Here is a 27097-nt window from a genome sequence, read left to right on the forward strand (position 1 = left end):
TTGCGATATACGGAGAATTAGTGCTCAAGACATGTACCGGGACTGCACCGATGTGCGACGGTCTCGAGATTGAAACTTGGAAGGCGCGGACTCGAGGCCAGATTCCTGCTTCATCCCCCTCCTCAGTCCGGTTCTCCTCCTCCTCTTCTCGTCTCCTCTCCACCGCCTCCATGTCCCAGATCGATTCTTCACCACGAATGCCTACTCGTACACCAAACCCCTGCAAAATGAATCTAGGCCCTCCCTGCCTAGCACGAGCCAACCAGGCAAAAGGTCCAACCATCTCCCACGAGACAGGCTCCAGAAAAAGAAGAAGGGAAAAGATGGGGGCGATGGAGCCGCGCCTCTGAAACAGGCGACGATTCGGGCATGGCCGACGCCTCAACTTGTCGGATCGGCCATTTCTCACCCACATTGCCAGACAGCCAGAAGCACCAAGAAGAAGCACGAGCAACTAGCACCACTGCTAGGCCATGCGCGGGAGCCATGCCGAATGAAGTACCGAGGAGGTATACACCTTCTTACCGCGCTAATACTGGGAATGGAGAACCTGGTGGAAGGAGGAAGCATGCCATGTCAACTGCGACGTCCTTTGGCTAGTGTTGCCTGATGTCTTATGGAATCATCAATATCACGATTGTTCGACTCAGCATTGGAAATTGAGCGAACGGCGACAGGGTATACTCGCACATGGCTCAGTATCGGGTCCTGGGCGGTTTTTCGTTGAATCGCAGACCTTGCACGAACTCTTCGGCTGCCCAACTGGCAAGGCAAGCGAATCATGGTGTCAAAAACTCGCGATACAACTGCGTACGAGTACGAGCCCGGCCTCTGGTCTTTCGGGAGCTCTCATTGACAGAGGTTCTCCGAGCCCAAGTCCCCAGAGCATGGGCCGGGTTACAGTGTGTACTACAAGCTTGCAGGGTCTCGCTGAACCAACGGCAGCTAGCGTTCGGCCCTCCGCTTCTTTTTCTTTCTGGAAGCTGAAGAGGAATTCCGGGACCTCGGGAGAAATGGCATAATGACACCGGTTGGCTGGCCAGTTCTCGGGCTCATGGCTAAAGGCAAGTTGCCGGCACAGTTTCAGCTTCGCACGGAGTTGATGCAGCCCGATGGAGTCGAGAGCGACGAGCTCTCTTACATGTGCAGCAAGCGACAGGCATCCCATGCTTCTGCCACTTTCTTGCTTTTTACCTGCCCGTGCATCTCGTGCGTTTCCGTGCCTCGCTGGGGTGGCACCCCGGCTTCTACTTGTCGGCCGCGCTCTCGCTTGCTCATCAAATTTAAGGAAATGTTGAATGATTACTCAGATTACTCAGTTCATGCATGCACGGCGGCTCATGGAACTCTCGTTTTGCTCGGAAGTCTGGAGGACCGGGCGGCTGCCCTACTCGTTCAATGTGCCTTGGACATCGGGCAAAGACGGTCGAGGGGGAGAGAGTGAGCGAAACGACAAGCTCTAGCGCCCTCTTGGATCCGGAACGGTTCCCTACTCGGCCCTGACGCCTAGGCTGGAGCAGCAACACGGCCAATGCCGTGTCGTGCATTGGGGTAAATGCGAGAGAGGACAATTACTCGCCAGAGGTAGGAGAGCTTGAGCTTGCTCAATGGGTAAGGGGGGAGGGAGGAGGCTGAGTTATCATCGAATGAGATGCTGTCTGGTCGACGAAGATTGGGTACGGATATGGAGTAGGATCCCAAGAATGGGGCACGCACATGCTTGTGCCACTCGCCGCGGCAGCCACACGCACATCAGAAGCCACCTACAAGTACGGATTACGAAGTGCAATTACCATCCCATTACTGGTATACTGTGTCACGTCTTCGTTGCGGGTTCCATTGCAGGAACACGGACCGGCTGTCGCCGCATATAGCGAGCCCTCCGAGCTAAGCCATTCATCCTTGGCCTGGTCGGTTGATTTCGATCCGATTGCTGTCGTTCCTGTTCCTGGCCAGCATCGTCAGGCAAGCATCGACATGAGGCAGCGTCGCTCATTTGCAAGGCGACGACCAAGACAGGGCAGGGCAACGGGACAGGGTTGTGACAGGGCAGGCCCTTCGCTGGGCACCCCGTCGAGCAGCTGAGCAGTGCCAAATCAAGTCGTCCGAGTACCTGCCAAGTACTTGGATTCGAAGCCACCGGTCTTGATGGCTTGTTGCTGCGTGTCTGTGGTACCCACCGCAAGCGCCCGGGCCCCGTCTCTCATCAATCAAGACTGCCGGCCCTGCTCGCACCAAAATAGCGAGCCTCCTTGAATCGAAAGGCACCGGCATCCAATCTCATTTTCTTTTTTCCTGCCGGGCCAGCCAGTTGCTCCCGGAGAGCTGCCCAAAGCTTACCTGCCAGGATCCCGGCGCTCCTCTTTTTCCTTTTTCTATCTTGTCCCATCCATTCCCGTCTCTTTCTTTCTCCTTCATTGTCCCGTCAGATTGCGTTGAGCATCGGCTTCGACGGAATCGGCATCTGCTGCTGAGCTTCTCGTCTCTTGTCTTGATGGTACTACGACGACTTCTTTAGGATCAGAACCTCTGTCCACTCAAGATTTCACACGGCCTCTCTCACTTGGTTGTTTTTTTTTCTTTTTACATTCGTCACTTCGGGTCACGAGATTACTGGTTTCGACACTACACACTTCCGCACAACCACCCCACACACTACGCGAGCCTGAGCCCTGGACGTTTGTTTGAGAGATCTGCTTCTGCTTCTGTATCAAGTACGAAGTAGGAGTGGTACTGTCGACTAATCCAAGAGAGCCGTATCTCAGACCTCAGTGAGACCCGAGGCAGCGGCGAGGCCTGGACAGCCCTGCGGCTAGACGCGCAGAGTGGCGACTTTCGACTTACATCGGCGGCGGGCTGGGGTTGCAGCACTTCCCAAGACTTCCCAGGCTCTGTACATGGCTCTGATACCCTGCTGCTAAATTTGCAGCCTTACAAAGCACGGCCGACGTCGCCTGCAAATTCATTATTATCACGACCAGGGTTTCGAGTTGGACCGACACGCAAATTACACGACGAGTGCGCAGCAGACAAAAGGACCGTCGACGACGAACAACGAACAGCCAATTCCCGAGCCGCTGTCCGCACAGCGCATCAGGCTCACGCGCAGGTCGTTGGGAACCTCTTGCAGACGCACACACACGTACACGCACCAGACAACACATCGTTCTCTCATTCGTCGCCTGCGCGCTGCATATACTTATCCAATCGCTGGATACTCGCTCGACGACTCACGGCTTAGCCTCTACTCCCCGGGCGTTGTTCGCGGTCCGCCCCCAAATTTCCTGCCCTCCGAGCCGCCGTTCCCCTCGATATCACAGTACGGCTCAACCGCGTGCGCCATGACATATATCGTAAGTTGATTCATCGTTGTCTCTGTCTTCCTTAGCTGCACATCACATGCGTCCTAGTTTGTCCTCTCACTTCCCTGCAGTGCCACTGATTCATTCCTCTCTCATGCATGTTGCATGCGCTCGGCTTCCCCCATGCAGCATGTATATGTACATATGCGCAACCCAACCATTATCCTGCAAAGCTGCATCCATCCATCTTCTGTCTGCACGGTCATCCATTGGCACCGCACGACATTCGAATCGAAACCCAACACAAGGCTGGCTGCTGAGATTGGCCCGAGTTCCCCTTCTCTCGCCCTTTCCGACCTTTCTTCTTCTTTGTTACTTCCCATCTGCCTCTCCTTGCATTGGCTACCACCTGGGCTGCCTCTGCTTCCCTCTAGTTGAGACTCCGCAGTTCCCTGGCTTCGTGTTGGCGAGAGGTCGTGCGTGTGCCGTCGAGAGCTTTGACTGTTTGCCACCTTGACCACCTCTCACTACCAGAGCAGCGGGAGATACCACGCCATGCCTGTTACATGTCCCTCCAGAAGCGTACGTGCATACAGACACACAGACACACCGCTGCCATCAGTCTGCTGTGCTGTCCGCCCACATGGTCTCCCCTCCGGATTGTATACCTGCCCATGGCAGTGTTGCCGGAGTCGACCGAGAGAGCACCACCCTTATCTGCTCTTACCTCGCGAGTGTCTTCCGCTCGTACACAATGGTCAAGCTGGTTGCACTGGGCAAGTGTCCAAAGTCCTTAGTGCAGTGCTCGGAGGAGAAACAAGATAGAGTGGCCTGCAACATGGCTCAGATGGGACAAGCATTCCAGCATGATGCTGCTGCTGCGCACGCCTTTGTGCCCTACTTCTCAAGGGACCAAAGTGGCTCCCTTGAGCAATCTCGCATCTGAGTGTGAGCTTTACCTCGCAGCAACCACGAAATCCTGTTCATTGGATTGCGGCGTCGCCTTAGCCCCTTTGCCAGGCCTATTTACCCCTTCATGCTGGCCGTTTTCACTCCAGCCACCTTCTTCCTCTTCCATGCACCGATACATTCACAAATGCCCACGACGCACATGAGCCTACCATGGATTCCACGCTCCTGCTAACCCTCCATCTTCAGCTATGTCTGGCCCACTACTGTGACATCCATGGGCCAACTCCCCTGATGGTCACCGAGGGTCTGGCGAGTCCTTGTGGCGTCTGTCACGAACCCTCAGCCGCATCAAGCGACAAGCCCCCACGCTCCGCTCCAGCTGCGTCAGAACCCCAGCAGCCTCGGGCGTCGCCAGCCGCAGTTACCGACGGGCTTCGGGAACTGAGCCTTTCACAAGAGGGCCAGTCTCACCGTCCGGCCCTGCGTCGATCCCCCGGCACCGGTGCCAGCTCCGGCAATGATGGCGCTGCAGTGACTGGCCTCGACACGCCACCCGAGAGCCCGCGACCTCTGTCCCAGCAGCCACGGCGAGACTCGAGCTACCGTAGGACCTACGATGAAACCGTTACCCGGAAACAGGGACCTTGTGACAATTGCGCCATGACGTTGCCTCGCAGGCAGCAGAACGTCGCGGCAGCTGCGGAAGACGCCATTGACACGCGGGCCCCAACCTTGCGGACCCGCGCGCCGGCTGAGCGTGTCTTCCTCCCCGTCGACGCAGCGTCGCCACCAAACTCGCAATCCTCAAGTGACACGGACGCCGAACACGAGGTCCCGAGACAGCCGCGCAGCAGGAAAAACGTGTCGTCTGTGAGCTCACGGACAACGTCGTGCTCCAGCACGTCTACGACTTCGGAGCGTCATCCCAGCCACGTGCACTATGTGGACTACACGTCGACTCATGAGCCCATTCTGCCCGACTCCTTTTCGCTCATCCGTGCCTCATGTCTGCGCGCCCTATCGTTTGAGACTCTCCCGCGAGCCCCTTCGACCGCGACGCCCACAGCTTCTCCTCAGCACCACAACTCGCCTTCCTTTGTGACCACGCAGAGCGCGGGTTCGGCAGCGTCGGGTGGTGCCATCTTTTTTGGTGATTCTTTGGCCGGATACACCACCGCCTACATCTTCCGAATTCCCGATCTCCACGCTCGAGGTCACAAGCGGGTCTATGCCTTTCTGGCACTCAGCACCCACAAAGAGAGACTCGCCATGAAGACGTTTGCGGGCGTTTCTGCGGCCTTTCGCGAGCTCGCCACCTGGATCCAGACTCTTGCCGAAGCCGAGGCAGAGCGTACGGCGGAGGCATCTCCCATCGGAAGCGTCCTGCAGAGCGGTGGACCCGGCAGCCATGTCGCATCATCATCGACCGCCATGGACGCGCCAAATGTGGACCGCAGCGCCAGCAGCTTTCTCACCGGAGGGAGCGGCTTCACCAGACGCATGGGAGGTCCCGGCAGCGTTTCCTCGCTCAAGGCCCGTGGCCTTGCGGAACTCGTTGGGCAGCCAGACTTCTTCATCACGCTGCACAAGAAATTCGTGCAGCTCCTGTTCGAGGTTGGCGTGTCCCTGAATTCGTAACGAGGGCGAAACCCTGACGCGTCCTGTGCGGCTCGACCACCGAAATTGCATCCCCGCCGCTTGTACTCTTCTTCTCTTATAAATAGTTCTTACTGATACCCGCCGAACGGCACTGCGAAACATCCTTCAGGGAGGGAGAGTCGCGGGCCGCTTCAGTTTAAACTGAGAGCCCGTTTTCCTTCCCTCTTCCCAACCGTCTCATGAGGCATCTTCATCACATTAAGCCTTGTTAGTACCGCGTCCATTGTCAGCATAGCACCGGTGTTATCTCTTTTTCTTGTTACATCCCTTTGTTTGACACGATACGATACGAGTTGGCGCGTCCGGGTCATGGTAACGGCAGCAAGCTCGGCTATGATAAGACGTCTTTTACGTCGGCTCTTTTATTTACCTAGGGTGCTATTTCTATAAACCTTTTCTATATTTCTTCTTAATCTCATGTCTCGACACTTCTCTTCAGTATCTTCTGTCCCCGTGTGTGTCGATTCACCTACATTACTGTAATGTGGTGACCCATGATAACATCTTCTTTTCTCTTTGATCTTGCCGTCAGGCCAAATAAGAATCTCGTGTCGTCCTCTTTCTACTTTTTATTCAAGGTGCTAAGGAAAAGGGCATTTTTTTCAATCAAAAATGGGTTGGGAGGGGAAATTCAAAACTCGAAACAAAATAGGTCTTTGATACGCCTTACTTCAACACTTTGGTTCAACTCAGATTCAGGAAGCTACTGGAAAGGGTGTTTAGGCAGGGAACTTGGGATCAAGGGAAATTCTTCTTGAGGGCTCGATAAAGGAATATGAGAATACTAAAGTTGGATATCTGTCTGAACCCTTTTGTCTTTGATGTTTTGAACATTTGCTTGTGGTGCTCTTGTTTTCGGTGAATTCGACAATAACGGCCTATGCTTTCTTTAAGGAGTAGCTACCTAGCCAGTAACCAAATTTGGCTCATCCAGCGTCTGTCTGGTCAATCGATATGTGCCTTTATTGCTGCTATACCACACACCAGATAGTACATCGCTTCGAGATCCTCTCATCCCCCAGGTATATTCAATGCTTCAGTCTAAAGAACGCCTTTAGTGCAATCTCCGTAACAGCCCCATGATAGCTGAGCTGCAGATCCGTTCCAGCCCATCTAATAGTCCCATATACATGATATTGCTCACGCCACTTTTTGTCTCCCCAGCCTTCATCTCCTCCTTCGGAACCGGCTGTTATGAGCCGGGCCACCCTTGGCGCCGTGGTTCCGCAGCTTCAGCCGGTGGAAGTTTGCGTGCGCCAGCTGGTTGACCTTGCGGGCCGCCTTCTTCACCACTCCTTCTGGCTTGGCGGGCTTTTCCGCTTTGGCCTTTGCGCCTGGGGTATCATGTCCGTCTTCGTATTCGCCGTCAGACTCGCCTGCGATGTCTGACTTGTCCATCTGAGCTTGGGTATCTGGAATCGTTGCCTGGTCGTCCTCGTCCTCATCACTTTCATTATCCTCTGCCAGGTTCGCTGGCCGCTTGGTTCGCACCGGCCGCATGTTGACTCGCCGCGTCGTTCGCTTCTGTCCCTTCTTTTTGAATACCTTCATCGGCCGTCCGTCGCGGTCTACAGCGTCTTCTGTAGGGCTGTCGTACATGCCTTCGTCGTCGAATCCACCCAATGGCAGCTGTTTGGCTTGACTATCCGGCTCCAGTATGTCCTGCTTTGGCTCTGGTTTTTGCGACTTGACAGGGGGCTGAGGCGGCGGACCTCCTGAGGCGGCCTCGGCCTCAGCTTCAACCTCCCGCAACGCCTCGAGATCGTCGTCCAACTGTTCTTCCTCGACTTTCCGAAGACTGGCCACTATTTCGCTCAAGCCACGAACCAGGGGCTTTCGCGGTAATCTGAGCGGTGGAGCATCGAACGTCGTGTTTTCGTCTAGCGTCGGCAGAGAGTGCCTCTTTAGAAAGGCGGGAGTATCAAACTGAAGCTTGGATACAGAGGAAGGCGTGCCCGCCATATTCTGCCCATCTCTCTTCTTCATAGGTGTTGAAAATAGCTTTCGTTTGCTCGTGGAGCTGGGAGTACGGCCGAGGTTGGCCGCAGCATCATCGCTCAAGCTGCTTCTACGCTTACTAGGCGTCGCGTGGACATTGGCAGGGCGAGTCGCTCCTTTTAACGGGCTCTTGAACTCCCGCTCCACCAACAGATCGAAGAGGCCAAGGACTTTGCCATCTCGCTGCGGCGTTGGGCCGATGGACGTTATGGGGGTTGGGCTGAATAGCTTTCGAGAGACGGCCGGGCTGTTCATGTACTCGTCGCCGCTTGGAGGCGCCATGCGCTTCGAGGGAGTCTCTGCGTGTTTCGCTCGCTTCATGGGGGTGCCAGCCGGCGCAGCGTCTGATTTGCGCTTCTCGTGTTTCTGCTTCGACGCCGAGGTGGTGTCTGGAGCCAGCTTGCCAGCTATGATATCGCGAAGCTTGTTGTAGTCTTTATACTTTTGGGCTTTTGGAGGCTTTAGCTGGGGGCCGTCATGGGGGCTGAGTGCTTGAGCTGTAAGAGCGTACCTATGACGGGATTGTTCTTGATGTCGTCTCTCCCCGGTTTCTTTCCATCATGTGACTTTGCCCAGTCTGCTTCCCATTGCTTGAGGTCTGTTCGCACTTTCTGGGCTTTTGCCTCGTATTCTTTCTTCAAGTTGTCGTCCATTGTAGCCTCTCGAGCGGAGGCTCCAAGCTTGATGGGAGTTGAACACCAAACCGGTGTTAGTAATGATACCGAGGCGCCGCGATTGACATGTCTGAAGGGACAAGAAGGCAATGGAGAAGGCAAAGGAAGAATTGAAGCCGGATAGCAGAAGGAAACAGGCGAGCAGCAGCTGGAGAGGATTGGCCGGTAGTCAGTTGATGCTCCTTGTTGAAAAGCGTCATGTGGGGAACTTGCAAGTCGCGAATGGAAGCGCGCTGCTTGTCATCAATTTAGAGAAGCGCGTCTTGCAGCAGCTGCACTTCAGCGGCCACTAAGTAGGTACCTACCTAGTTACGGGTAGTACAGGCTGACCCCACTGCAGCAGCCCCCCTGTAGCCACTACTGTTTACCGGCTACAGGGCGCCTAAAGCGCCACAGTTGCGGCGATTCAGCGATCTCACTTGTATGTACCTGGGTTGACATAATTGCCCCACCCTGACTAATCGATAACGATTGCGCACCTCAACCTCGGACCTCGTTGCCTCGCATCTTCTCTCAATCGCTCTCTCTCGCATCATCGCCACGGCTCTTTGGCAGCATCCTCCAGGCAGCACCAAGATTGTCGCTCTGCCTCCATGGAAAGTGGGCTGGCTGATGACAATGACGAACTACAGCGCAAAGTCCTCCAGAACACCCTGCAAGAGGTGGCCGCAAGAGAGCAGCTGACTGACACCAACTGCTGCGTCATCTGCCTCGACGCCGTCAGCGATGCGTGCGAGCTGGTGCCCTGCGGACATGACAGCTTTGACTACGTCTGCGTGTTGAACTGGCTCTATGACAACCCGCTGTGCCCTCTCTGCAAGAGAGACGTGACCAAAGTGCAGCGAGGGCCTCCCGAACGCCGAGAGTCGACCGTTATCGAACCTAAGCCACCACGACCTGAACCGTCCTCTTCGACGAGGACATATGCCCATCTGTCGCCGTTCCCCCGTCCTAGAAGGAGAACATACAGGATCCCTAGGATCACGGACGACAGTCGGGATGCTGAGAGAGCTCTAGCGCATCGGCGCAATGTCTATCTGCACAGGCGGTTCTCAAAGCATGTCGGCTCGAACAGGCTCTCCCTCTACCGGGAGCTGACACCGAGGCTCTTCTGCAGCGACGAGGCTCTCGTTTCACGGGCGAGGATGTGGATTCGCCGCGAACTACAAGTGTTCTCGTTTCTGTCCGCTGACGACTCTACTTCCGCCGCGTCCAGCTCTCGTTCAGGAGATGCAAATGAGGGCGCGGCCCAGCTACGGCGGAGAGCGAACAACGCCGAGTTCCTGCTGGAGTACATCATCGCCATCCTCAAGACCGTCGACATCATGGGCAGCGCCGGACAGGCAGAGGACATGTTGTCGGAGTTTCTCGGCCGGGACAATGCGCGGCTGTTTCTACACGAGCTGCGGTCGTGGCTGAGGAGCCCGTTTACGAAACTAGAGGACTGGGACCGAGCGGTGCAGTACGACTCTGTGGAATCCAGAGGCTCTTCATCTGCTTCTTCGCCTGCCCCGAGGCTTGGTCGAGACGCTGATGCGGCTGTTGCGCAACACGGCCCGGATCGGGTGCGGCCCAGGGGGGACTATTACAGGCCCAGGTCGGCGCAGGCTTTTCGAGAAGAGAGGCGCAAAAGACGGCGCGAGCATTATAGACAAGATGGACGACGGAGGGAGAGGAGTGCTTGACGCTCATGAGGATGTGTGTAGGATTTCGAGAGCTGAAGGCAAGGGGCTCGTCTGACAAATTCGAGGCGTGAGGCTTTGCGTACATGTAGACGGATAGAAGAAATGATACCCATGATACCGCTTTTCAAACAGAAGACGACGACGACGACTGCGATGTCACGGGGATTTTCAGGCATCCTCATTTTGGAGACCATCTTCATTTACTATGTGCATTTAATGAACTAGTCGTTGGCTGCGCCCCTTTTTCTCACCAAGTTGTGCATTGGTCGCTGCCTAGGCGGACAACCGATACGCCTTTTGATACTCCGCATACGCCGTGTCCAAGTCCGCAGAACTGAAGGGTCCGAACATGAAGCTCGGCATTCGTTTAGGCTGCCTCTTTTCTTGTCCATTATAAAGATAGAAGTTTGTGAATATATGTATAACTTGTTACATGTATCCACGTCGATTAGCACGCAGCCTCTCGTTTCAACCAGTTCACATTCATCTCACTATCGATCATATACGACACAATTGATCCGCCCTTGTAGCCAAAGGCCTGCCTCTGTACCTACAGAATAACCAAGCATCACGCGCAACCAACAATGGCAAACTACGAAATCAAAATCATCTCCGACACCGTCTGCCCCTTCTGCTACCTCGCCCGCGCCCGCATCGACCGCGCCGTCTCCCTCTTCAAGAAGACGGTCCCCGGCGCGTCCTCGTCCACCTTTACCATCCGCTGGCACGCCTTCCAGCTCGACAGATCGCTCCCACAAGGCCAGTCGACGTCGGTGCGGGACGTCGCCGTGCGGCGCTTCGGCGCGGACCGGCTGGCCGCGAAGCGCGCGCGCATGGCGCAGCTCGGCGAGCAGGAGGGCTTCCGGTTCACGTTTGCGGGAAGGGTCGGGAACACGCGCGACTCGCACCGGGTGGCGCACCTGGGGAGGCGGGTGGGCGGGTGGGAGATGGAGGACCGGGTGCAGAGGGAGGTGATGGGCATGTTCTTCGAGAGGGGAGGGGACATCACGAGCTGGGAGGACTTGAGCGATGCGGCGGAGAGGGCGGGGATCGAGCGCGGGGTCGCGATGAGGTGGCTTGAGGAGGCGAGGGGAGGGGATGAGGTTGATGAGGAGGTGGAGGAGATGGAGAGATTGGGGATGAAGGGCGTGCCGAAGATTGTGATTGATGGGGAGTTTGTGGTGGAGGGGGCAGATGATGTGACGGCCATCTTTGAGCAGCTGTATAAGGCCAAGGAGGCCAAGGGGGCCAAGGACAAGAACTGAGATTCAGGAGTAGGCGTGGTGGTTTGTGAGTAGCCCCCGTAGATCGAGTAGATGGAGGAAGATAGAACAGGAATAGAAGGGGTATCATAGTTTTTGTGCTGGCTTCTCAACCGCTGCTCGTGCAATCCTCACATGTTCCTTAACCCGCCAAGGTCCTTCTCCATAGACCTCAACCTCGCCTGCAGCTCCCTCTTCTTCCGCTCCATCAGCCGCGCCTCCTCCTCCTCCCTCCGCAGATCCTCCTCCGTCCACTCGTCCCCGCCGCCGCCGGCCTCGCCCGCCTCTTCACCGTCCTGATGCTCGCCATGTTGCCCCATCCACCCCTTATTATTCATGCCCGCCAGCTGCTCCGCCTGCTCGGCGACCCGGGCCTCATAGTACGCCGTCGTGTCCCTGCCGTGCCGGAACCTCGCCCGCAGCGCCGCGATGCGCTCCCGCGCACCCGGCAGCTCGTACACGCCGCACAGCTTCTCCGCGCCCCGCAGCAGCACCTCCACGTCCAGGTCGCCCTTGCGGTCCGTCTCCCCGCGCCGCAGCTGCTCGTGCATCTCGCCGCCCAGCACGGCGGCCACGGCGGTGCGGCGATGGGGCGCGGCGGCGCCGCCGCCGCGTGTGGTCGTCGGGCCCGTGGTGACTTCGCCCGAGGCGACGTTGAAGACTGTCTGTCGGCGGTTGGCATTGCTTCGGGGCTTGGAGGACTCGCCTCCTCCTCCTCCTGCTCCTTCTTCGGTGGAGGGCTTGGAGGGCTTTGCCGTCGGGGGTGGCGGTGGGACGGAGAAGAGGGCGCGTTCGTGGGCTTCGGTGTCGCGGATGAGGGATGTGATGTCGTGGTTGGAGAGCATGGCGTTGGTGAAGATTCTGGGGGGCGGGAATCTGGGGCGTGGTTTTGTTTTTTTGTCAACTTTTGGGCTTTCTTTTCCCTTTGCTTTTCGTTGAGTGTTGGAGATGGGCGTTCTTACGGCAGGGAATCGATTCCATGGCAACAAGCCTGGATTTGCTCGAGGTGAGCTGATAGCAGTGACGAGTCCATGCTCTAAGCAGCACTGCGTTCTAGATGAAGGCGAGCGGTCCAGCGATTGTAAGGAGTCGCTATAGCGAGTTCGTGCAAGGTGCAAGATGTTGACTGAACGCTGGCAGCTCCACCGTCCAAAGCGATGTCAGGCCGGCTGCCTGTCTGCTGGAGAAGCAAGTCAGAACAGAGTGTTGATGAGACGAGGTTGATGCGCATCCAAGCAAAATGCGCCGCAGCTCCAAGGAATCGGCGCCAAACCCCCACCATAGATCTGTGGTGGCTGTTCTGAAGGCTTCAACCCACAGCGGGGCTTGTTGTCTGCTGTGTTCCACTCCCGAGATGTCGATGTAACGTCATTGAAGAGAAACACGGCGAGTGAAACAACAACACCCAAGTTTGGATTTGCCGCAGCAGATGTGGAATAGACACTTCCTAATTCATCTACCAATCTATCTATGGTCTATCAGCTGCGAGGCTCCCATACAGTCGCTCAAGATTAACCTCTAATTGCCCGCTCATCTAAATATAACAAAGGTAAATAACCCAAGCAAACAAGTAGGCCTGCAAGATCTAAAATAAGGTATCAAAGAAATCCCCCTTTCGGGTTATGCTCAAGGGGGATAAAGAGGGCGCAGCAGGGACTACGTATGCTGCAACAGCAGCAGCAGCCCCTACCCTAACCCTGATCAGGCGCGTTGACTCTTGTTGCATCTCCAAGCCAACAGGCCAGAGTCAGAGAGCAGATATCCAAACAGCTCAGACCACAGGTCAGCTGCGCCGTGTGCCTTGTGTATATATCCAGTATCGGTATCCAAAGGACACTTCGCCTGAGGCCTCGATACGCCTCTCCGGTTCTATCGTAACATCATTCGTCATTGCGTCAATAGTTGTAACATGCCTCCCGCTCAAACAGCCGAGGTGGTCGTATCATTTATGAAATGATGTCTTTTTTTTGAGTTTGTTTGCTTCTTGTTTTTCCGCGTTCGTATTGTTGTTTGCTGCTCTTGTGCGTCCTCCTCTTTAGCTCGAGTCCGTATCCATAACCTCCATCCCATGGTATGGTAGCCCCTGTGCAATGCGCATTTCGTTGGCGTACTCGTCCTCGTCCGAGTTGGGCTCCTCTAGCTCGTCGATTCGAGGCGCCGGAGGATCCTGGAAGAGCAAGCTGCCGCGGTTGATCCTCTTGCGGAAGCGCGAGGCGCTGGAACCAGCCTCGTTGACGTCGAGCGCACTGTCGTTGTCGTCAGAGTCGCTCAGCTCGCTGTGCGTCCTCTTGCCGAAGCTGCTCGACATGCTGACTCGCCGAATGCGCTTCAGCTCCTGCTGCCTCCGCATAAACTCCGACTCGGCGTCGTCTTCCTCGGGCTCCGCCTCGTTGTCGGACGCTTCGTTGCTGCAGTGGAGGTTTTCGAGATCCTCCATCATGCCCTTGTCGAGCTCCCTGGGGCGAGACGGGGAGCGACTCCGGGGAGACTCGTCATCAGACTCGATCTCAGCGGGGCGGAGGACAGCCAGGCCCTCGCACTCGCTGTCCATAGGATCAACATCCTCGATTGTAAAGCTGCACATGTTGTCTAGGATGCTTGTCGCGGGGCCGTGCGCGGATCCTGTTCGCTTGGGTTTGTCTGACTCGGCTCGCTCGTCAGCTTCAGAGTCAGATTCAGAGCTGGCATCTGATTCTGCGCCTGCATCGGCATCGGCATCGGCATATGCGCATGCGTCCCACTCGTGCGGCGCAGAGGCATTCTTCCCCGTCGCGAAGCGCTGCGCCTGTGATGGAGAATCCGGCAGGCTGACAACGCTGGCGCTTTCAGAGGATTCGTCGTCGCTCGCGTCCTCCTCATCAGCCCCGGACGAGGACGACGACCGCGGACTCAATTGCTCCAGAGGGCGATAGCTGAACTGATGGCCACTGCCATACGGCCTAATGTTGGGGTCCCGGGCCAGGGGGTTTGCGAAGAGATAGAATGCCGCCGGGGCATCCTTGCGCGAGAAGTGTGGCGAGGCGATGGGCGTGTCGGGCGGTGATGCCGGGTCGGCGGTCTGCGGCGCCGACACATGAGCCGGCGAGAGCTTCAGGTTCGGCGTTGACGACCGCCTCGGCGAGCTTCTGCTGTGCGGGCCCATGGCTGTGCGTGATGTATGTTGTGTTGTGGTGAGGCAGAAATGAGACGAGCGACAGCGGCGGTATTACTTTGCAGGTGAGCAATTTCGATCCGTGTGAAACGTATGACTGGGCGAGGCGCCGGGGGGCAGCTGTCTCTCGTTTTATCTGGCCACGGGCTGGTCCGCTGCGTTGGTCTTGTATGGCCCTCGTGTCTCGGATCAGAGTCGCAAGAATTTGTTATCAATTGGCCGTGGCGTTTCCGAAATGGCGTGGGGTCTGTCGCTTGGAATGAGGATAAGATAGAGGTAGAAAAGGAAGTAAAAATAAAACAAAGGGTATTGCTGCGCGGGGCGCTGCAGCCATCAGCATCAATGCAGGGAAGAGGCAGCAGGAATTCTATGGCACAAACATGTGTCCTTGTAGAAGATAAGGTAGGATAATCGTAGTCTATGATTCTGTGGCTATTTGCGAAGAGGCTCTGCTTTCAAACGACCGGCGGATAAGCAGTAAAGCGTCGAAATAGGGCGGTGGTAGAGCCGTCAAGGGGTCGAGATGCAGAGCTGAAATCTCCTGTACGGAGAAGAGGAAGAGACTCGGGGTGTGTTCGGGAGCATGATAAGTTCCAAGAGCTCTCGAGGGGTCGGCGTGTCTGGCAGCACCTTGACGGCACACCCTCACACGGCTTCTCGCTGATGGAGAGAGTGCAAATGAGGAGGGAGAAGCTCAGGGGGAAAAGGGAGACGGCGCAAAGTAGGGGAGCAATCAAAGGAGGGAAGAGAGGGAGGCGAATCAGAGGAACAAGCTGCAGGACAGAGGATCTATATAAACAGACGAGGGCGGCAAATCAGGTTCGACACAGGCATGGGCCAGCAAATAGGACCACAGTCAGCCCTGGGCGGATCTGCGATCTGCTGCCTGGATGCTGCAGATGGACTGACTGGCGCTGTCGAGGGGCTGCAGGCGACAGGCGACAGGCGAATGGGCGGCCCGCGGGAGCGGACGGATGACGAGGGCCTCGTTCAAACGCTCGGCGTCGAATCAGAGATGACGGCCAGTCAGAAGCAAGGCAAGGCAGGGCAAGGCAGGGCAAGGGCAGGACAGCTCAATGCGCATCAGCCGAAGCGTCGGGTCAAACGGGCTTGGCTGAACCCTGTTTCAGCATCATGGAAAGGTGCGGCATCCCGCAAAAACGCGACCAACGGGCGGTTCTTGTCCATGCATGGATGGATAGCCCTTAATCCCACCTTGTTCAGGAGTACTAGCATCTTGGGAGCAAGTGCCAGTTGTACAAGTATGTAGGCGCCTGGAGTCAATGCTGTCGTTATTTGTTAGGTTTCGCTACTCGGAACATCAAGTGAATCTGCCCCAATTTGCCTCAATGGTGTTTCGGTGCTCGACGTAGGACAACAACACCTCACCACCTGCCCTGACCAGAAAAGGGGGCCAAAGACGCACGTCTCCTCGCTTCTTCTCTGGCACTTCCAGAACAATGCTCACGTTGATGGACCTGCAGCTCTGCATCCCGCCGAGTCGAGACGAAAAGCCCGTGAGGGATTCCTTTGGTGCCCGTGGCTGCTTCTAGCTCCCGAGGCGGATGGTGTGGCACGACTCCAGCGCTGAGAACTGCGGCCGCCTGGCAATCGTCTCCCATTGATCCCATCGATCCATTGGCTGGTTGGAGTCTCACTTGATCCAATCCAGTCCCTCCTCGAAGCAGCAACGCAATCGCGCATGCATCCAAACCCCCCGTCGCTTCCTCTGCCCCCCTTCCTCCTCGGCTGCAAGGGCGCGGCCTTGGGCGTGCCTGGCTACGGCATCCATCTCCTAGCGGCTGTCCTCTGGATTCCAGCTGTACCTACATTGCCTACATACTCGTACATACTCGTAACACTACTCCACGATCCACCGCAACAGGGGGATCGTCCACCAAGTTGGGCAGCAATGCCTCGACAAACTCCCCGTAGTGGCCTTATTGCCCACTTGGACCGCTACCGAACCTGCTTCCGTCGACAAACAGAACATTCCATCTCATGTGGAAGACTTGGGAAGCAGAAAGCAATGCAAGATTGTTCCCTCCATCTCGTTTCCGGTGTCTCTCCCCTCCAGTTGGACACACACGAATTGGCAGGTCGGGCTGCTGGTGGTCAGCCTGATGTCGCGTTAGTATCCACCCACCTGTCGGCGGCATCATTGCTTCTGGAACGAACGGGGGGCCTTGAGCTTGCGTTTGGAGGCACGGAGCAGCTGAAGCTGGCTTGTCCAAGCAGGTGTCCATCGAGTGGCCGTGAGTATTGCATGATTGCATCATTCTGTCTGAATGCATTGGTTCATGTGAGTGACAGCAGCACGTGAAGGCGGACTTCGACGACTCGTCCATTACGGAGTCCTGCTGCATGTAGATGGGATGGTATCAGGACAGTTCCATTCAATTGGCACTCTCTGCTTGCACTATTGACAACAATTCGCGTACGAGGTAGTCTAGGGGGAAACAGCTGAAGACGCATTGGCCGTGGAGGACCTCTCTATGTGAGGCATATCGCGTAGCAACAATGCTCCGTGGGTGTTGATCCGTGCTTTCCATGTTGCTTTGCTGACGACCACGACTCCTATCATGATCCCTCTAACTGGCAGCTACTGCTAGCCGTAAGCATCCAAAGCTGCGGCATAATGACAGTGAAACCAAGAGGAGTGCAAAAGGAGAGTCGATTGGACCAGAGGCGGGAAAGCAAGAAAGTTCTCTGAAGAAGCTGCTTGTTAGTGCTTCCGGTTGATTGCAATCGAGTTCTGCCTCGCCAGTAATGGCTTACATAACGACAGTTCGATTTGTCTTCGGTTAAAGGTCGGCACATACCATCAGCAAAACGATGCTCCAACGCCCAAGGTCAGCTTTGATTGGCGGACGCCCTCTTTCGTCAGCGAGCTTAACGACTGTGACGGCCTCAGCATTAAAACGTCCCGGCGCTTCAACAACGCGTTCTCCTGCTTGATGCCCGCCCACCCGTATCGATTGCGGCATCATTACTCAATAACCGAATTCTCCATTACTGCTCTCCGGCGTGTCTTTTTTTATCTTTCCCACAGCTTTGATCCATCGCCGAGCATCCAAGCGCGCCTGGTCGACGACGACAAGGACAATGAACAACGCCCCGGGCCAGATGGCCCAGCAAGGCCAGCCCCAGCCTCAGGGCGGCCAGGCTCCCGCTGCCCAGAACCGACCGCCCATGTACCAGCCCGGCCAGATCAAAAACTTGCCATACCTCAGTGATGACGAGAAGACCAAGTACGAGCAGGGCCTGCGGGGCCTGTGGACGAAGATGAACGGGTCCCCAAGCAACAGCCCGGATCAAATCGCGGCTCGACAGAAGATTATCGAGTTTTCCAGAATGTTGATAGGCAAGATTCAACAGCGAAGGACTCATGCTGCTCAGCAACAGCAACAGCAGCAACAACAGCAACAACAACAGCAGCAACAACAACCCCAAGCCCGACCACAAGCAGCACCATCACAAGCACAGCTGCAAGCGCAACCGAACGCTGCCCTCCAAGCCCAGGCTCAAGCCCAGGCCCAAGCACAAGCACAAGCACAAGCACAAGCACAACAAGCACAACAAGCTCAACAAGCTCAACAAGCTCAACAAGCTCAGCAGGCTCAAGCCCAGGCTCAAGCTCAGCAGGCGCAGGCTCAACAGGCACAGGCTCAACAGGTTCAGGCTCAGCAGGCTCAGGCTCAGCAGGCTCAGGCTCAGCAGGCTCAGTCGCAAGCACAGCAACAGAAGCCTCAGGGGGCCGGAAATGGTGAAGCTCCGGGTGCGGCCGGTCAGGCGCAGAATGCTCAAGCTCCGGCAACGACAGCGGCTGCCGCGGCAGCAGCACAGCGTCCTAAGATACCCGATGCCTACATGCAGCATGTCAACAAGATGACATTCCGACCGCCGGTGCAGCTTGCTGACAAGTCCGCCGAAGCTGCCAAATGGATCGAGGAAATGAGGGAGCGCTATGCTCGGGCCCTCATGACCATGGAAACCACCAAGAACAAGGTGGCGCAATGGGAAAAGCTGCTCAACGATCGGACAGCTCAGGGCAATCCCCTCAAGGAGGAAGAAGTTCGGCAGATTCAGTTGAGAAAGGACCAGCAACTCAAGCTCTACGCCGAAGCCCACAAATGGGTAGAGGGCGTTCGGAAGCAGCAGGGAAGCCTTCAGGGCGCTGGCCAAGCCCAGGCCCATGCCAACCAAGCGGCAGCTGGCGCAGCTGCTGCCCACGCTGCCGCCCAGCCTGGCAACGCGACGCCAGTCATGTCCACGGCTGCTCCGGCTGCAGCGGCTGCCAACAAGCCTCAGAATAGCGCGCAAATGACCAACGCCGCCGCGGCAGAGGCAGCCAAAGGTCAGCAACAGGTGACTGGTGGCAATCGAGGCCCAGGACCAAACAACATGGGAGCTACGCCCACACCGCAGCCGCAACCGCAAGCACGGCCCGTTCCGAACGCTCCCGTGGCAGGACAGCAGCAGCAACTGCAAGGCCAACCGCAGATGCAACAGCAGATGCAGGCACCCCAGCTGCAGCATCAACAGTTACCTCAGCAACATCAACCGCAGCCGCAACCGCAACAACAACAACAGCATCAGCAACAACAGCTGCAGCATCAGCAACAGCTATCACAGCAGCACCAGATGCAGCAGCAGCAGCAGCACCCTCCCCAGCAACCACAACAGCACCAGATGCAGATGCAACAGCAGATGCAACAGCAGCAGCACCCGCAAGCGCAACCGCAGCAGCAACAGGTGCAACCTCAAGGCCAGCCCCAAGGACAGCCTCAGCCACAGATGCAAATCAAGACGGAACCGCCGCGGCCCGCACCAGTCAACACCGCCCTCGCTTCGGCTGCTGCACAGGCCCAGGTTGCTCAGCAGACTGCATCTCCCGCTCAAGCTGGTGCACGAGTACCAACCCCACAGACTGCAACACCCGTCGCTGGCCCAGGTCAACCGACACGAGCCCTCAGCCATTCAGCGGCAATGTCCCTCGCTAACCAACGGGCGACGGGCAACACGCCGGGAAGCGCACCGCTGCAGAACCAGCAGCCTGCAAACATCAACACAGCCGCCGTCACGGCTACCACCACCAACCCAAACATGGGCGTCCAGGGATCGCAGCTTCAGCAGGGCCACCCGCATGCTCACCCCACGCAGCAGCAGACCACTGTCCAGCCCAAGATGCCGATTCCCAAGCAGCTGCCGGAAAAGGCCACTGCAGTACCCCAGGGAGTGGCCGTGGGTGGCGGCGTTGCCCCCGGACGGCCAACCATGTCCCAGGGCGGTGGAACGGTGGGAGGTGTCATGAACCAACCCGCAGTGCCTCGGATACCGGCATACAATCACGATGCCGAGGGCGACCATGTTCTCAGCAAGAAGAAGCTGGATGAGCTCGTGCGCCAAGTTTGCGGAGGGTCTGCAGAGGGTCAAGATGGCAACCTGCTGACTCCAGAGGTCGAAGAGGTGAATAAGCACAACTGAACGAGACAAGCAGACTACAGAACCTTGCTAACAAGCAACAGAACGTCCTGAACCTGGCCGATTCGTTTGTGGATAATGTCCTTCACGCGGCGTGCAGGAACTCCAAGGAACGCGGGTCCAAGGTCCTCGAGATACGCGACATCCAGCTCATACTGGAGCGAACTTACAACATCCGCGTCCCAGGCTATTCCTCCGATGAGCTGCGCACGGTGCGTAAAGTCCAGCCATCTACGGGCTGGATCGCAAAGATGAGCGCTGTCCAAGCTGCCAAGGTGATGCCGGGAAAAGGCGAGTAATTGTGGCTCGAGCGGTCGTTATGCTCTCGTCACAGAGGGTTCGGAGGCCAAGTGTTGGCTTGATCATCTTGAGTGTTACGGACATGTTGAATGTTTTGGGGATATGGACGGTAACAGGACAGGTCGGTATGGAACGGCGTTTCAGGAAAAGGATATGAATACATGGCTGGGAAGCCATTTACTAATTCGTTTCTGCTTTTACTCTCTACAGCCCTGAAGGGCTGGCATTGCCAGAATCAAGGAGCAAGGAGCAGATTGTCTCGCGGCACGTTGGCTTCCGTTGTGATTGCTCTCTTGGAGAGGCTGGTTGACGGTAGAGAGAAATATTCTACATCAGTCGCCAAAATGAAGTTGAGGCTGCATGGTCTCCCCTTTGAAGCTGGGTCCCAGCTTGCGTCCTTGGACTTGGCGTGCCATGTGTGTTTTCAAGTGACTGATCAGTTCTATACCTTTAATATCACTCTGGTCCTTTACTTGCATTGTCTCGAGTGAATGCTGAGAGAAGAAGGCCCATTCACTGGAACTCATATGCTACCTTAGATGAGGGACGCAGCTCGACGTCCAGCCTCAATGCCCGTTCACCTATAGATGTACCTTGCCCGCCTGCAGCCGCTGTTCCGGTACCTCCAGCCAACTGTAGGCACCAGATGGCCAACGTCACTGAGGTGGCGGCCTGCCCCACAGCTCTGCACGGCTTGTCAGCGATGCGGCGGATTAGGTAAGTCGAGCTACCTCCGTACCCGCCCGCCGCCCTGCGAAGCTGCTGGTACCGCGACCTTGCCAGCCTTGAGCCTTGTCCCTCACCTCACTGCCCTGCAAGCCAGGCAAAGCTTCCAACCTCTCTTGCTGCTCTGGTCTGTTCAAAGCTGCCCACAAAGCATCACGATCCACGCCTTCATCAGCCCTCTCGACCTCTTCAGCAGCTCCACGCCCGATTGCCGCCCACGACGTCGACTTGGCCTGGCCTCTGTACCGTCCTCGTGCCGTGGCCAGACGCATACTTTATCTCCTAGCACGCATCTTTTGACGTCCGACGAGATCCAACGAGCAATCGAAACCCGCGGTCCATCCACCTCGCCTTGTTCGAATCAATCGAAACACGTCGTTCTTCGTGTGTCTCTAGAGCATCCAGAGACAATATACTCAGTCCTAGTTCTGCCCACCATGCCTAGCAAAACACCAGGTAAAGCACCCCTCGAGAAACGATGTCGAGAGAGAGGATCAATGAAGCTGACATGAGAGCACCCACCGACAGCAAAGGACGGCGACGACAGTATGACTGTGGTTGTCCCCCCCTCCAAATCCTCCAAGCAGCCCGCCTCCGCGGCCGACGCAGAAGGCGACGTGGCAATGGACGTGGACAAGCCCGAGGACAAGGTCGATCCCGCGGTGCAAGCTGTAGCAGGTGAGCGAAGACGAAACCGAAAGCGGCTGCCATACATTTCTCTGATTCGCGCATGTTCTTTTGCTGACGCAATGCTCGTTTGTTCCAGACATCAAGAGCAACTTTGCTCTCCTTGACCGTGCGGTTGCGCTCTTCGACGCCCGCTTCTCCCTGCGAGCTCTGCGATCCATCTCCCTCATCCGCAAACACCTGTCGCCCGATGTCATTGCGCAGGCGATTGTCGACACATACCCTGCCACGTCGTCGTCCGCCAGCATCGCCAAGAACCTCTTGTCCGCGGTTGGCCGGGAGAACGTCACGCTTGGCCGGGCCGCTGGCGCTGAGATGGAGGTGGACAGCGACGCAAAGGCTGCCAAGAACGGCGCCTCCAAGAAGGAAGTCAAGGAGATCATCCCCGAGATTGACGTGTTCCTGGGCATCCTGGTCCAGGTCTATCTCTTCGATGCCAAGAATTTCCAGCAGGGAGCCGACTTCTCCAAGTACCTGTCCGATCGTATCCAGACGCTGAACCGCCGGACGCTGGATCCCCTCTCCGCCAAGGTCTACTTTTACTTCTCGCTCTTCTGCGAGTACATTGCCCCGCTGCCGCCGTCTCCCGAATCGCCCATTGTCGCCATCCGGCCGACTCTCCTGGCCGTTCTCCGGACTGCCGTCTTGCGCAAGGACACGGACACGCAGGCCTCGGTCATCGTCCTGCTCCTGAGAAACTATCTGCTGACGTCGCACATCAAGCAAGCCGATCTGCTTGTCTCACATACGCAGTTCCCCGAGAATGCGGCGAACAACCAAGTGGCACGATTCTTGTACTATCTGGGGCGGATCCGGGCCATCCAGCTGCGATACACGGAGGCACACGAGCACCTCACAGCCGCCACCCGCAAGGCCCCGTCAAGCGGCTGTGCCGTGGGCTTCTCACAAACCGCCACCAAGCTGCTGCTGGTTGTCGAGCTGTTGATGGGAGACATCCCCGACAGGGCCACGTTCCGGCAGCCTTCGCTGGAGGACGCCCTCCACCCATACTTCCTTCTCGTGCGGGCCGTGCGCGTGGGCAATCTGGAGGACTTTGAGACCACCATTGCCGATAACGCCGACATCTTCAAGCGGGACGGGACCTACACACTCATCCTCCGTCTTCGCCAGAATGTCATCAAGACGGGCATTCGAATGATGTCGCTGTCATACTCTCGCATCTCCCTGCGTGACATTTGCATCCGCCTGCATCTTGGTAGCGAGGAGTCTGCTGAATACATCGTCGCCAAGGCCATCCGGGATGGCGTGATTGAGGCTACCCTGGATCGAGAGAGGGGATTCATGAAGAGCAAGGAGGTGGGCGATGTGTATGCCACAAGGGAGCCGGGAGAGGCCTTCCACGACCGCATCCGAGCATGCCTTGCCCTCCACGATGAGAGCGTCAAGGTAGGTCATTCTCTTTTTAGATGTTTGATATGCAACGTGAGCTAACATCCGTCGGCAGGCAATGCGATTCCCCATGAACCAACATCGTCTTGAGCTCAAGAACGCCCAGGAAGCGCGTGAACGGGAGAGAGAGATGGCCAAGGAGATTCAGGAGGGTGATTTGGACGACGACGACCTGGGTGGAGACTTGGATGGCATTTAGACTTCTTCCACAATGATAGTGTGTTTACTCTGGCTGTGCCTTTTCCAAATACATTAAACAATAGCCCCTATCTTCTGTATGAAATAGCTGGGACAGCTCTTTGTTCTTCTTTCAAAAGCTGCCATGTTTAGTGTCTACAGCACTTAATGGGAGGCTACGCATGTGAGTCACTCCCTAGCAATTAGCTATCTATACTTTTGAGTCTCGATATTGCTCTAGTAGAAGCAAAAGTTGAGAATTGAAAGGTTATTGGGATTTCAGGACTTTCATGCGGCGGTCAATATTGTCTTGTAGTTGAAAATACTGGGGACAATGTCAACTTGTATAGATCGGATCAACTTTGACGGGCCATTCCTTCTGCCTAATAAGATCCCACATAGGCCGCTAAGAACTCCTAATTGACACATGCATATGCAGCCTTACGCCCTTTCTGTCAATTTTTGCTAGGCCCCATCTCATTTCATCTGTAGGGAGTACACGGCGCCCTTGTTGTCAGTACTACTACTACATATCGGTGAATGGGTAGGTATGATATACGGTTGTATGTATGTATGCACGCATGGGCAGTGTTGACGGGTCTGTACTGCCCCGTGATAATTGTTTTGTTTCGATAGAGGGGGGCGCTTTGTTGAGTCATCTCGGCGAGCTGGATTCGGAAAAGAATTCGACATGTACATGCTGAGTTGTGGATGAAACTCGGGTTGAGTTGGTGCGTGCGTTGCGCCCTTTGTGTTGTTGTTGTTGTTGTCATTTTTGTTCATGTTAAAGATGGTCTTCAGTATGATGAGCGAAGGCTGAGTGAGAGAGGCGTTGGGCTGATTGGTAGGGGATATGATCGACGTGTGATGAGTTAGGGGACGGATCGAGCATGTGCATCTGCATCTCTGTGTCTGCGAGTGTCACTCAGCTATATATACGAGAGGCTGGATGCCACTTGTATCTTGTCTTGAGGAATCAAATATGCATCTTCTGCCCATCTGGTGAAAGACGGGCATCTTGACTCCGAATACACATCTTGCAGCGTCATCGCGAGCAGCACTACGCCATGGCTTCGGCTACACAGGTTCAGCTACTCGACAGCTCAACCCCAGCTCTCGCCCTTCGAACCAAGCCCGACGATGACTCCAAAGCGGACTCCGACGCCTCCATGAACGCGGCAGTCTACCTGGCCGGCCTTTGCCGTGCTGCCCTCAACGATCTGTCCACTTGCCTAGACGACGTGCTCAAGCCTTCGCAGGGCTACACCGCTGACGAGATCCTTGGCCTGCCACTTGACAAGCATAGGATCGCCGACATCCTCCACGACCTGCCCAGCCGCAGGTCGACTCGGCATGACCTGGCCGTGGCCGTAGCGGCGCTTCTGCATCCGGTCCACGAGGGCTCGCTGACGGCCATCATCCGGTACGACGCCGACCGCGTCCGTCTCCGCGCATGGGCCTCTCTCCAGCGCCGCTACGACCTCCTGCAGGCCACCAGGCGCAACGGCAGAATGGCGCACGGCATGACCGGCGGCGTCGAGCGCGGCGTCCAGGCGCCTGCGTGGGCCAGCCGCATCACCAGGCAGGGGCCGTGGGACCCGGCCAAGAAGCCCATATCGCTGGACGGCGCGATCGCGCTCCCCATGCCGGTGCAGGTGGCCCAGGAGGCGGACCCGGCGCCGTTCTTCGAGCACCTGTCCGGCGGCGGCCGCCATGAGATTGACGGCGTCGAGGGCGCTGTCGAGCTCCACGATGGCAACGGCGAGCCGTACTACAGCGTTCGCGGTGCCGAATTCCGCAGAGGCGTCGTGTATGAGGACGGCCGGATGGATCTCTGCAAAATGGTCGTCGGGCCCGATCACATTGGGCGGCTGATGGACAGCCTGCGCACCAACACGCACGTTCGGCACTTTTTGCTGGGCAACAACATCATCGGCCCAGCGGGCGTCGAGGCCGTTGCCCGGTTCATCGCCGAGTTTCCGGACCGCATGGATACTTGGTATCTCGCGGGCAACTGCATCCAGGGGGGGGAGAGCTTCAAGACGCTCGTCGATGCGCTGGTCAAGTCGCCGGCGGTGTCCAACATCTGGTTGAAGCGGAACCCCCTGGGCCCTGATGCCGCCGGGGACCTGTATCGCCTCATCACCGAGACGAACAACCTGCAAACGCTGGACCTTGACCAGACCGAGCTCGGGGACCGCGGCGTTGCCGACTTGTTCACTCGTCTGGCCTCCTTCTCTCCCTCTGATGGCGGCAAGCTGCCTCTTCGGCACATCTACATGAATGCTGTTGGCATCTCCACCAGGGGAGCTGCTGCTATTGGCAAGTTCCTCGAGTCGCCGCATTCCGGCGTAACGTCCCTTTACATCTCCTGTAACCCCCTTGGTGATGAGGGTGCTCAGGCTCTGGCAGCCGCACTGCCCAAGGCACCGTACCTGGCCCGACTGTTGTTACAATCGGTTGGGGTCAGCACCCAAGGTGCCGTGGCGCTGTGCGAAGCCTTGGCCGAGCACCCTGGACTCAGGTGTCTGGATCTCGGCCAAGCATATGCCACCGAGGACCTCGGCCAGGCGTACAACTATGTCGAGGATGAAGCAGTGCCGGCCATGGCACAGCTGCTCAGGGGCACGCCTCAGTTGCAATATCTCAACCTGGGCCATTGCGCCATCACACCCCCGGGCCTTCTCAAGCTGGCGCCGGCGATCCTCGATAGTCCGAGCCTGCTGTATTACTTTGCGACCTCGATCTTGGTCGATCCATCCAGGAAGCCCGTGGCCTTCATACCGTCAATGGACACGGCATTCCCCCACCCGGACGCTCCGTCCGCGGAGCAGATCAAGTCGGAAAAGGCCATACGGGAGCACCTCGGAGCCAATGTAAGAGCAGCGTTTGGGGGGAGCATGTCGTATGCAGACTTCCTGGCGGAAGAGAAACGATGGCTTGTCAGCGACAAAGTGGTGCGCAAAATCGACAGCGTGTATCGCAACCGAGATGCCGGCCTGGCGCGCCGTCGCCTGCTGACGTTGGTCAAGGAATGGGAAGAGGGCGACGATACTCTGCAGAGAGCCATGCACGCTCGCGGGGCCCCGAGCTGCTCTTTGCGATGAGCCTTTGTCTGTGGATGGGATATAAGTGAGGCAATGCCGGGCCTGTCACTGTGATGTTGTGTTGGATCTGGCTATCAGATCATCGTGTTGTCTATTGAGAAATTGCAAGACTCATCTTACACACTGCGGTGCCATGTTGTGAATCTTGACCCCCAGTTCATGAATCTATACCACTCCGTAGGCGTTAGCACTCTGATGCCTCCTGGCGATGTGACGTAGATTATGCAGGTAAAGCGTGCGCATCCAAGGTACCTACGAACAGATGGTCGGAACTGCCCTACACACCATCATCAATCACAGAAAGGACAAAATCATTGTGCTTTCTCTCGCAGAATCAAATGGCAGCCGTCGAGATGCAGTTGCTTGTGCACAGAGTTGGGCGGCCTCGAAGCAGACGAACCTCAACAGACGGCCTGATCACGACCCCACGTGACGGGTCCCGGACGCGGGCTCTTTCCTCGCCTGCAAACAAACCGCCACGGCTGCTGTCCTTTGTGCGAGATTCCGGCTTCACTCGTGGTTCTTTCACTTAGTATATCATTGCTTGCTCTGCCAGCTCCCGC

At 56.8% G+C, this 27097-nt stretch overlaps 11 protein-coding genes across 11 annotated transcripts; 7 read left to right on the top strand and 4 right to left on the bottom strand.

The window, feature by feature from the left end:
* Positions 1-2537: 2537 nt before the first annotated feature.
* BBK36DRAFT_1130496 (hypothetical protein) lies at positions 2538-3164 on the bottom strand (the record flags this gene model as incomplete). The annotated part of the gene is made up of 2 exons (XM_024891849.1): positions 2538-2733; positions 2845-3164. The coding sequence occupies 2 exons, from the start codon at positions 3162-3164 to the stop codon at positions 2538-2540; spliced, it is 516 nt and encodes a 171-aa protein (XP_024745230.1).
* Positions 3165-4424: 1260 nt separating this feature from the next.
* Positions 4425-5852, top strand: BBK36DRAFT_1172979 (hypothetical protein; the record flags this gene model as incomplete). The annotated part of the gene is made up of 1 exon (XM_024895812.1): positions 4425-5852. One exon carries the CDS (start codon positions 4425-4427, stop codon positions 5850-5852), a length of 1428 nt encoding a protein of 475 aa, XP_024745231.1.
* Positions 5853-7040: 1188 nt separating this feature from the next.
* On the bottom strand, positions 7041-8524 carry BBK36DRAFT_1189650 (hypothetical protein; the record flags this gene model as incomplete). Its single annotated transcript, XM_024896633.1, has 2 exons — positions 7041-8330; positions 8390-8524. The coding sequence occupies 2 exons, from the start codon at positions 8522-8524 to the stop codon at positions 7041-7043; spliced, it is 1425 nt and encodes a 474-aa protein (XP_024745232.1).
* Positions 8525-8634: 110 nt separating this feature from the next.
* BBK36DRAFT_152320 (hypothetical protein) lies at positions 8635-10240 on the top strand (the record flags this gene model as incomplete). The annotated part of the gene is made up of 2 exons (XM_024897600.1): positions 8635-8745; positions 9178-10240. The coding sequence occupies 2 exons, from the start codon at positions 8635-8637 to the stop codon at positions 10228-10230; spliced, it is 1164 nt and encodes a 387-aa protein (XP_024745233.1). The 3' UTR covers positions 10231-10240.
* A 574-nt stretch (positions 10241-10814) lies between these two features.
* On the top strand, positions 10815-11495 carry BBK36DRAFT_1130528 (thioredoxin-like protein; the record flags this gene model as incomplete). The annotated part of the gene is made up of 1 exon (XM_024891852.1): positions 10815-11495. One exon carries the CDS (start codon positions 10815-10817, stop codon positions 11493-11495), a length of 681 nt encoding a protein of 226 aa, XP_024745234.1.
* Positions 11316-12525, bottom strand: BBK36DRAFT_1189671 (DASH complex, subunit Spc34; the record flags this gene model as incomplete). Its single annotated transcript, XM_024896634.1, has 2 exons — positions 11316-12368; positions 12455-12525. The coding sequence occupies 2 exons, from the start codon at positions 12523-12525 to the stop codon at positions 11624-11626; spliced, it is 816 nt and encodes a 271-aa protein (XP_024745235.1). The 3' UTR covers positions 11316-11623.
* A 1002-nt stretch (positions 12526-13527) lies between these two features.
* Positions 13528-14634, bottom strand: BBK36DRAFT_1130480 (hypothetical protein; the record flags this gene model as incomplete). Its single annotated transcript, XM_024891847.1, has 1 exon — positions 13528-14634. One exon carries the CDS (start codon positions 14632-14634, stop codon positions 13528-13530), a length of 1107 nt encoding a protein of 368 aa, XP_024745236.1.
* Positions 14635-15317: 683 nt separating this feature from the next.
* On the top strand, positions 15318-16234 carry BBK36DRAFT_1189675 (hypothetical protein; the record flags this gene model as incomplete). The annotated part of the gene is made up of 3 exons (XM_024896635.1): positions 15318-15785; positions 15877-15905; positions 16049-16234. The coding sequence occupies exons 1-3, from the start codon at positions 15476-15478 to the stop codon at positions 16232-16234; spliced, it is 525 nt and encodes a 174-aa protein (XP_024745237.1). The 5' UTR covers positions 15318-15475.
* A 1239-nt stretch (positions 16235-17473) lies between these two features.
* BBK36DRAFT_1136662 (hypothetical protein) lies at positions 17474-20436 on the top strand. Its single transcript, XM_024893058.1, is given in 12 exon segments — positions 17474-17639; positions 17699-17732; positions 17745-19018; positions 19055-19107; positions 19147-19398; positions 19429-19476; positions 19510-19597; positions 19628-19818; positions 19849-19899; positions 19930-19968; positions 20005-20112; positions 20172-20436. 10 exon segments carry the CDS (start codon positions 17749-17751, stop codon positions 20424-20426), a joined length of 2355 nt encoding a protein of 784 aa, XP_024745238.1. The 5' UTR covers positions 17474-17639; positions 17699-17732; positions 17745-17748; the 3' UTR covers positions 20427-20436.
* Positions 20437-21590: 1154 nt separating this feature from the next.
* Positions 21591-23449, top strand: BBK36DRAFT_1189683 (hypothetical protein; the record flags this gene model as incomplete). Its single annotated transcript, XM_024896636.1, has 4 exons — positions 21591-21609; positions 21682-21831; positions 21920-23247; positions 23306-23449. 4 exons carry the CDS (start codon positions 21591-21593, stop codon positions 23447-23449), a joined length of 1641 nt encoding a protein of 546 aa, XP_024745239.1.
* Positions 23450-24075: 626 nt separating this feature from the next.
* BBK36DRAFT_1136665 (RNI-like protein) lies at positions 24076-26983 on the top strand. The gene is made up of 5 exons (XM_024893059.1): positions 24076-24132; positions 24257-24294; positions 24482-26453; positions 26490-26538; positions 26935-26983. The coding sequence occupies exons 3-4, from the start codon at positions 24495-24497 to the stop codon at positions 26532-26534; spliced, it is 2004 nt and encodes a 667-aa protein (XP_024745240.1). The 5' UTR covers positions 24076-24132; positions 24257-24294; positions 24482-24494; the 3' UTR covers positions 26535-26538; positions 26935-26983.
* The last annotated feature ends 114 nt before the right edge of the window (positions 26984-27097 follow it).

This window comes from Trichoderma citrinoviride (assembly GCF_003025115.1).
Source record: "Trichoderma citrinoviride strain TUCIM 6016 unplaced genomic scaffold BBK36scaffold_20, whole genome shotgun sequence".
Lineage (NCBI taxonomy): Eukaryota > Fungi > Ascomycota > Sordariomycetes > Hypocreales > Hypocreaceae > Trichoderma > Trichoderma citrinoviride.

Bases quoted from the DNA above. Each gene is read 5' to 3' on its own strand.
- BBK36DRAFT_1136662 (XM_024893058.1), top strand. From the start codon at position 17,749: ATGAACAACGCCCCGGGCCAGATGGCCCAGCAAGGCCAGCCCCAGCCT. The intron at 19,819-19,848 runs GTCCAGCCCAAG...ATTCCCAAGCAG, and splicing joins CCACGCAGCAGCAGACCACT to CTGCCGGAAAAGGCCACTGC. The intron at 20,113-20,171 runs GTGAATAAGCAC...AACAAGCAACAG, and splicing joins TGACTCCAGAGGTCGAAGAG to AACGTCCTGAACCTGGCCGA.
- BBK36DRAFT_1136665 (XM_024893059.1), top strand. From the start codon at position 24,495: ATGGCTTCGGCTACACAGGTTCAGCTACTCGACAGCTCAACCCCAGCT. The intron at 26,454-26,489 runs GTCAAGGAATGG...GATACTCTGCAG, and splicing joins GCCGTCGCCTGCTGACGTTG to AGAGCCATGCACGCTCGCGG.